The 9,010-nt window shown below is 50.2% G+C and overlaps 1 protein-coding gene across 2 annotated transcripts; it reads left to right on the forward strand.

The window, feature by feature from the left end:
• Positions 1-379: 379 nt before the first annotated feature.
• Positions 380-7,336, forward strand: LOC307238084 (kidney mitochondrial carrier protein 1-like). Of its 2 annotated transcripts, XM_080010935.1 has the most exons (9): positions 380-569; positions 702-849; positions 1,395-1,489; positions 2,307-2,392; positions 3,370-3,465; positions 3,857-3,981; positions 4,569-4,692; positions 5,028-5,108; positions 5,724-7,336. In XM_080010935.1, exons 1-9 carry the CDS (start codon positions 506-508, stop codon positions 5,763-5,765), a joined length of 861 nt encoding a protein of 286 aa, XP_079867061.1. In that variant the 5' UTR covers positions 380-505; the 3' UTR covers positions 5,766-7,336. The 2 variants fall into 2 exon arrangements, with proteins under 2 accessions (XP_079867061.1, XP_079867062.1); XM_080010936.1 differs by lacking the exon at positions 702-849 and having other exon boundaries at positions 399-569.
• Positions 7,337-9,010: the final 1,674 nt, after the last annotated feature.

Genomic DNA, 9,010 nt, shown 5'->3' on the forward strand with positions numbered 1-9,010 from the left:
TATATAGTGTATATAATATATATAGTGTATATAGTGTATATAATATATATAGTGTATGTAGTGTATATAGTGTATATAGTATACATAGTGTATGTAGTGTATATAGTGTATATAATATATATAGCGTATATAGTATATAAAGGGTGATGAGATGAGATGCTTGACGCTGAGACGCCGCTGTATTGTACACAGCGTAAAATTCGGACTGGTCGGAGAACGGTCGTTGAAACAGGTAGGTCGTTAAGTGAGGAGCACCTGCGGTTTACCGCCTCGGCAACCGTCCGCACTGTTGCCCAGCAACCAGATGTGGGCGGGTAAAGTGCCATGTGGGCGTGGCCTGACCAGAGCCGCCGCCGCGGTCCTACTCGAACGCCTCGACGCCGGCGGGGACCCGAGGCGTGACACCGAGGGGAGCGGCCGTTTGAAACACTGGAACAGCCGGGGCCACTCGGGAGCGTGGTGTGTACGCGGTCCGAGCGAAGCGGGAGCGGCGGGGAAAAGGAGGATGTCGAGCGCCAACTGGAAACCCTTTGTTTTCGGCGGACTGGCTTCCGTCACGGCGGAGTGTGGTGAGTGCCGCGGCTCGGCCGGGCCCTCGGGCCGGGACTCGCGTTCTCAGTCGGCGCCCCCGCGCTAGTTCCCACCCCTAGAGCCCTCCGGTGCCGGCCCTAACCCCCCCCCCCCCGACGCTCCGTTCGCAGGGACGTTCCCCATCGACCTGACCAAGACGCGGCTCCAGGTCCAAGGCCAAGTGGGCGACGTCAAGTACCGGGAGATCCGCTACCGGGGCATGCTGCACGCCGTGGCCAGGATCTGCAGGGAGGAGGGCTTCATGGCTCTCTACTCCGGGTGGGAGGACTTCACCGCTGCTTGTTATAATGTTGGACTGTAACTGTAACCGGGGGGGGTCTGCAACGCGTCTTAAATACGCTTTTACAAATATTGGAGAAAACAAAAAAAAAGGGGAAGCGACGTTAAGGTTCTGACCCTGTAGAAGACGTCATAATAACAGTAAAGTTCGTAACCTAAAATATTTCCACTTAATATTATTATTTACCTCTGCCCTTCACCAAATATGCAGTACTTACATGCAATACTTAACTGACCGAGAGAGAGAGGGAGAGAGAGGGGATTTGCATCAAAAACAAACTTGATTTGATTATTTTGTTTGTAAACCATACATTTATCCCTGCTACATGCTCCTAACCCTGCTATATTGTCCTAACCCTGCTATCCTAACCCTAACCCTTTATTATATGTTGTATGTGGATTTGGAGCTGGAACAAAAGTAATTTCCCCCTGGGATTATTAAAATATTTCTGATTCTGATTCTGCTATATTGTCCTAGCCCTGCTATATTGTCCTAACCCTGCTACACAACCCTTGTTTTGCAGTATTGCTCCTGCCATGCTGCGCCAGGCGTCCTATGGGACCATCAAGATCGGCACCTATCAGAGCCTCAAACGGCTGCTGGTGGACAGTCCTGAGGGTGAGACACAACACACACACACACACACACAAACAAAGACGTACACTTTAATTTTGGATCGGCCATAAGTATAACCCAACACATAGTCAGACTTGGGACCATGTGTTTCAAATTAAAAGCAGAAGAACTGGGTGCTCCTTCGTGTCCTCTGAGTCTTCTCGTTTCTTGTTTTTGGTATCAGGAACATTCTTTCGCAGGGGAAGTGGTTTGACCTACTTCAAACTGTTAGCTCCACCCCTTAAAAATTAGTGTGTGTGTGTGTGTGTGCGTGTGCGCAACCCGCATTACTAAATTAGCCTAATCCACAGAGTAGGCAATAGATTAATAAATAAATAAAAATGCTGGAAACTCAAGTCAGAAAATATGAAAGAAAAAAAACACAAAATGGCTCGGCTGGGAAGGTGTTTTGGAATACGTTTCTAACCAGCTCCTTGAGGTGCTTGAAGTGCTTGAATATTGTGCTTCCTCAGAGGTTTAGGTACGTGGAAAAAGCCCCTTTTGTGCTGAATCTAGTCGTAACGTAATAAATAAAAATAAAATAAAAATCCAGAATTGCATTTAGGACATAGAGGATGCCAGGGAAATGTAAATATAATCCAGCATGGTTGGAAATACACACTTATAATAGTGTGTGTGTGTGTGTGTGTGTGTGTGTGTGTGTGTGTGTGTGTGTGACATCTCATAGAAAATGTATTATATGTGCTTTGTGTGTCCTTGAAAATGGGGGGAAAAAAGAAATAGCTGTTGAAAGTCCTTGAATTTAATTTTGTCGGGCCAGAACGAACCCCGGTTTGAAACAGTGGTTCTTCTCCTCCAGACGAGACCCTGCTGACCAACGTGGCGTGTGGTGTCCTGTCCGGAGTCATCTCCTCGTCCATCGCCAACCCCACCGACGTGCTGAAGGTATAACACGCCTGGAAAGAAAGGAACCTAAAGGCTCCGCTATAGTCCAGGGCGCTCGAGCAGACAGTATATCGATTGGCGTTGCCGTGGCGATGTTCTCCCGATAGACAGGGGGCGCTGTGCACAATCCAGCAGGGGAAACTGAAAGAACACTGCAAAGAAGCCCCAAAGGAAGGATGCGAATAACTAGAAAAGAGTCAAATTAAAATAGAAAGCGTGAAATGTATGTATATCTGTTGTGGTCGGTGCAGGGTCTAGTCGTGAGCTTGTGCAGGTTGTCGATGGGAACTTTACGAAGAAGTCCCGGGGTGTTAAAATAGCCCGGATCTCTAGAGAGAGAGAGAGAGACGGCGCTATCTCCTTCCATGAAATCGACGCCATGTGGTTATTTTTACGGTCACGCACGCACGGATCGTACAGACTGAACCCGCGGACCTCTCCGCGCGACCTTCTTTTCGCAACACGTCCATCTTGGATTACTTGGCGTGCACGGCATGGAGGCGTGTCCCCTTCACGGGGAAAAAAAAAAAAAATCACTGTGCGGCGCTGTCCCGAGCGGCGCAATAACGTCAAATTTATGATGATTTTTGATTTATGGTTTATTGCTTAGCGACACTACGGCTGCGGCGACTATAAAGCAGGCTTAAGTTGCCACATTGCCTCTGCTGGCCTGTTTCCAGAACTTCCACCACCCCCCCCCCCCCCCACCCGTGCAGGAGAACCGGTCGGTCTGTTTCTCCTGCACGGGGGGAATAACCTAAAAGTGTGTGATGTTTTCAGGGTAAAGGTTGAAGACCAACTGAAGTTTAAATCCGTCTGTGGGATTTTGGCCCCTGGTGTTTGCTTGTTTGGTGGAGTTAATTTATAGTCCAAACACTCTTGTGCTACACGTTGTGTTCTGGACATGATATGGATACTGTGTGTGTGTGTGTGTGTGCGTGTGTGTGTGTGTGTGTGTGTGCGTGCGCGTGTCTCAGATACGCATGCAGGCGCAGGGTGATGTGATCCAGGGGAGCATGATGGGGAACTTCATCAACATCTACCAGCAGGAAGGGACCAGGGGACTGTGGAAGGTGCAGCTTCTATCTCCGCTGAAACGGACGCCTTCTGTCCCACCCACACCCAGGGCTGGAAATAACAGTTGGCCCAGTTGCCCCGGGCAACCACGTTCGGGGCCCCTGACGACTGTCCCCCGCGGTCTGGTTGCACCGTTGTCAACCATGTTTCATGTGTAAAAGAGGAGGGGGGAAACAGGGTGTAGCTCGCTTAACTGTATGTTCTGAAAATGAAATAATCAGGTGTTCCAGCAAAACTTAAAGCTTTTATTTAATGACATTTTACTATGTGTGTATTATTGTATTGTATTATGTTTTATCTTTGTTTATCTATTTGTTTGCTTGTTTGTTTATTTATTTATTTATTCAACAAAGTAATAGTTCCTCTGTGTGTCTGTCCCCCCGTCAGGGCGTTTCACTGACAGCCCAGCGAGCGGCCATCGTGGTCGGGGTGGAGCTGCCGGTGTACGACCTCACCAAGAAGCACCTGATCCTGTCGGGATACATGGGAGACACAGTCTACGCACACTTCCTGTGAGTCCCAGGAAGCTTTGTGTTCTATTTGCTGCAAAGACGGGGCGATAGACTTTCTCATCTGAATGACTAACATGTAAAATGCCTCCATTGTTTTGTTTTTTTGGGGTTGTTTTTTTTTTCAACACAGTCCTGTGAAAAAATAAGATGCTTAGAGATGTGTAGAACCAGCTGCAAAATCCATTCAGCTCTGCCTGTGCATTGCTAAATATAATCCCACTGGCCTCAAGCCGTGGCCTTGTTAACATTTACTTTGCCTCCTTCTACGTTTGCTTTTGATTCTTCACACTCAACAAACGAAGGGTTCCATGTCAATACGCTGGGAGGGTTCAAACGTGTTGTTTCACACTAAAGCCGGTTTCTCTGCGTGGGATGTCGGCCCTCTTGGCTGACAAAGCGTCACGCAACGGACGCTCGTTTTATAGAGTTCATCGCTGACCTTTTACTCACACCCACAGCTTCATTGCCACCATGGCTTAACTCTGGGCAGCGTTGGGTTATTGTAAAAAAACAAACAAAAAAAAAAAACACTGCTCCATAAGTGGACTAGTTGAGTGACAAGAGACGCTGTTGCGGTTCCCCCCCAGGTCCAGCTTCATGTGCGGCCTGACCGGAGCCCTGGCCTCCAACCCGGTGGACGTGGTCCGCACCCGCATGATGAACCAGAGAGGAGGCTCCCTGTACCGGGGAACCCTGGACTGTCTGCTGCAGGTCTGTCCTCCTCTCAAACCGCCAGCGCGTCGGAGAATCGTTCACTTCCTGTTTAGCCATGCGAGCAGCTGTCGTGGGTGTTTAAACCGAACTTAAATACTTCAATGCAATACTGCTTGATCGGAGAGTTTCGATGGAGCAGTGTAAAGTGCGTGGTTAAGTAGTTGTCTGCTGGAGGCGACTTTGTCACTTAAGCTTGATAATCTTCATATTTTAGGGCTATTTGGTCACGCCAAACCCCAAAAGCCCATCAAGCCAAGATTAGTGATAATTACCAGAGGGAGAATGGTTGTTGTATTTTGAAAATGGGCTGAACTGTTTTGTGCTCTCTGCAGACTTGGCGGTCAGAGGGCTTCATGGCGCTCTACAAAGGGTTCTTCCCCAACTGGCTCCGCCTGGGCCCATGGAACATCATTGTATCCTTTAACGCGCCAGTCAGTTCAAATATCACCCGTTCCCAGTCGCAGGAATTTGTTTTAAGTGCTGGAATTTTTAATGCTTTTTTAAAATTATTTTTCTTGGAGTTTAGTTGTATTATTATAATTTTTTCTTTTTTTTCCAGAACTATGCCTTGTCTCAGGAAGTCAGATAGCGAATGATAGCTAGCCCAGATCTCCACGAAGTTAAACGCTGATGGCGCCAAGAAGGGGTGGAGAGGCAGAAAGTGATGGAGCTAAGAGGGAGCGCAACGTGTGGAACTCCTTTAGTGAGGTCTCAGTTGCATTCAATTGAGGGGAAAGTTGACACGTGAAGGGGAAGAGATATGGGAGTTATGTGGGTGGGTGTGCGTGTCAAAAATAATGAAAACCTGACGAGAAACCGGTCTGAACAAGGTACCAAATGTATGAATTAGCTCAGGCTGCGGCGAAGCAAAGGGAGGTGAAGCTAAGCCTTAAGAAAAGACTCTGGGCTGAAAGTCGATAAAATTCCCCAGATCGTGCCTCGCATTCCTCTCTCGATTGATTGAAAAAAAAAAAAATGATAAAAAAAAATCCAGCTCTCCCCTACGTGGCCCTTGACTCCACGCCCAGTTCTTCCTCACCTACGAGCAGCTGAAGCAGTTCGACGTTTGAGCAATTGCACGAAGACGAAAAACGAGAGCGGCAGAGCACCCAGCGAGGAGGGCGCCGTGCGTCGACGATGGAATGGCCTTTAGTGGCGCCACTGGACTAAGGGTGGAGGGGGTGGGTGGGGGGGGGAGTGAAAGGAACAACCATTTTGTCCCGGAGGGGAGTGCGGTTCGCATGTGCAGGGTCCACGTGGGCAGGTCCTGATGTGACCCTGAGCCTCCCTCACACGCGTACTATTGTCTGTTTTCTTTTATTTTTATTATTATTATATATATATTTTTTATATAGGACTTTTAGGTTAATCTTTGATATCTGCCTCCTCCGCTGGAGCAAGGTGGAGGAGAAGCGGAGTCAAGTTGGAGGCCTCACTCCGACTTGACTCCCGGTTCGCTGAGCGTCTTTATCGCTTATATTTCTTTGTTTACCCGGTCGGTCCCTTTTGCTAAGAAAAGGAAAAAGAAAAAAGAAAGAAAAAAAAAATGGAACGGGAAAAGGGAAAAGAGTTTTGGGAGGAACCTGTTCCGCTCATGTTCCTGTGACCTACGGAGGACTCCCGAGTTAAAGTGCCTTAGTTTGGACCTCGACCTGCCTCTGCCGGCTTTTCAGGAAGACCTGCTGACAATCGCACTGACTTCAGCCCCGTGGAAAGTTTAGAACATTGTCATGGAGGTTATGCAATATTCGGCTATTTGTTATTGCCCCCTAAACCCCAGAAAAGTCGAAATGGGCTGCGGCCAGAAGGACCACCCCCCGTTGAGTTTACCTTGAGTTGGAACCATGCCTAGATCATAGTGTACTTCTGCAGCGGGGTGTGTGTGTGTGTGTGTGTGTGTGTGTGTGTGTGTGTGTGTGTGTGTGTGTGTGTGTGTGTGTGTGTGTGTGTGTGTGTGTGTGTGTGTGTGTGTGTGTGTGTGTGTGTGTGTGTGTGTGCGCGCGCCCAGATTTCTGCACCAACCTCCGCTGCCAAGAGTAGCGCTCCCTCACGACAAGACTAAACTGGAACAGCGAGTCCAAAGAGTAAATTTAACCTCTGGTCTAATAGGTCGGCACACGGCTCCCCCTGGCTTCCCGTGTCACGCTGGAACCCCCGGTTAATGCCAGACGCATAGCGCTGACATAAGTAAAAAGGGCTCGGCCTCAGAAGCGGCTGCGGGGTCCCGGGCTCGCGCGGGCCCTCGCATTAAGAGCTTTCCCGGGGGCCGGCTCCGAGCACCCTCGGCAGACCCCCGTCGTAAAGAAATGTTCATTTTTCTCGAAGGCACTAAAAGCTTTACGGCGGCGCCTGATCAACCATTCACTTTATGGAGTCTGTGTGTGTGTATATATATGTGAAATTGAGTCTCTTTGAGGTTCACAGTGGGCTTTGTGTATTCTGCATTGCGCGCGCGCGTGTGTGTGTGTGCGCGTGCACTTAATTCTGTACATGCAATGTTTTTACCTGTGAAGAATGGATTTGTTGCTTATTCCGTGGTCGGTGCCAAAGTATGCGCACGTCAGTGTGACCTTGTAAAAGAGCTTGACGACGCTGATGTAAAAGCTGCTCTAAATACAAACAACTGAGTAATAAAACAAAAAAAAAAATTGGAAAAAAATCGCGTCTGTGAATCCGCACCCGCCGCCTCCCCGTCCGTCCGCGGGGCGGCGCTGCGTCGCCGCGTTTGTTCGGCGGGCGGGGAGCCGACCCAGTTGGAAGTCGCCGGCTCCGTCTCCGCTCCCTCGCCGCCTCCCCGCTCCTTTCCAGCGGCCCCAGTTTGAGCACAACAAATCCAGCGCCTCCTTTGTTGTTTCAGGGGGGGACACAGCAGCCTCTTTATTTATTTATCTACCTATTTATTCATTTATTTATTTATTTTATAAGCACACGTTCGCAAAGTCCCATGAATTATTCAACGGCTCTAAGACGTAATTGTTATCGCGTCTCGGCGGAGAGGTTTTTCCCCCCTCACCGGGGCTGTTTTGAGGGGTTGATGGCGGCCCGCGAGAGTGCAACGTGGAAGGAGACGGCGAGCTCTGCGGGAGAGCGTGCGCCTTGTTCTCTTATTCACGGCGTCGCCGCGGGACTTGTTGGCGGTGCGAGGCGAACTTCGCTCGTCTCCTCGGGCTGCGGCGAAGTGACGCGCGGTCCCGGGTTGGCGTTCCGCCGCGACGGATCCGTTGTTTCCCCGCCGCCGCCGCCGTCCGGATTCCGGGCCCCGTCCCGCCGGTTCATCGCCGGTGAACGCCGCGTACGCCCGGCGGTTTCGGAGGCGTCGCCTCTTGTTCCTGCTCCTCCGGGACCTGACCCTGGAGGCTGACGAGCGCGGCCCCGCGTCGCCCCTCGGCCGCTGGCTGGACGAGAGCGCCCGCGAGGGATTCCAACGGTCACAGCCACGGCGCATTACGGCCATTATTTGTCTCCTGCCCCGGGACCGTAGGGAGCTCGCTCTTTGTGTGTGTGTGTGTGTGTGTGTGTGTGTGTGTGTGTGTGTGTGTGTGTGTGTGTGTGTGTGTGTGTGTGTGTGTGTGTGTGTGTGTGTGTGTGTGTGTGTGTGTGTGTGTGTGTCATGGAGGGATAAGGCTCGGGCTCTGCCTTTCCCGACATTGTCCCCCTTTCCCCCCCCTCCTCTCCTTTCCACCCTTGCCTTTCAGGGCTTTCTCCAGATGAAAGCCGGGGGATGCAGCAGCACACGGAAGGATAAACGGCTGTAAATCTGGACCGGGGAGACAATCTATCATGTCGGGCCTATCTCCTTCCAGCAAGGCGCCTGCCCTTGAGCAAGGCGCTGAGCCACCGACACCAACTCGTGGCGCCCGCTCCTCCTTGATGCTCAATACTGCAATTGCTTCGTGAGATGTAATTGGTAATTTACCCGCTTGATTCACACGGCCCCGTGTTTGTCCTATATTTTTCCCCCCACTGCAGTTTTGGATATAAATAAAATAAGCGTTTTTTGGTTGTTTTTTTCCCCTCTCTCCCCAAAATAACGCTGGAGAAGTATGTCAGCTGCAAAAACATGAAACGCCACGTTTGAATCTTAAAAGCAATAGCCGTCCTGCTATTATTTAGCGATTGCGCTGCACTATTAGTCGAGAGCATTGGCGGATTGTTTGCCTCACAAAGACAAAGGGACGACTGAGTTCGGCGGAGACGAGGTGAATGTGACGTGTTGACTTCCTCTTTGCTGCTGCTGTCAATAGTGCTGTTAATTGGGGGATGATGGAGCAAAGGGGGGCCTCTGATCCCTGGCTGTTACATTCGTAAACAGGCT

This window comes from Zeus faber (assembly GCF_960531495.2).
Source record: "Zeus faber genome assembly, chromosome: 12".
In the NCBI taxonomy this organism is placed as follows: domain Eukaryota; kingdom Metazoa; phylum Chordata; class Actinopteri; order Zeiformes; family Zeidae; genus Zeus; species Zeus faber.

What these genes read in the sequence shown, in the direction of transcription:
- LOC307238084 (XM_080010935.1), top strand. Translation starts at nt 506, where the DNA reads ATGTCGAGCGCCAACTGGAAACCCTTTGTTTTCGGCGGACTGGCTTCC. An exon ending in TTCATGGCTCTCTACTCCGG is followed by an intron (nt 850 to 1,394) that starts GTGGGAGGACTT and finishes CTTGTTTTGCAG; the next exon opens with TATTGCTCCTGCCATGCTGC. An exon ending in GGACCAGGGGACTGTGGAAG is followed by an intron (nt 3,466 to 3,856) that starts GTGCAGCTTCTA and finishes TCCCCCCGTCAG; the next exon opens with GGCGTTTCACTGACAGCCCA.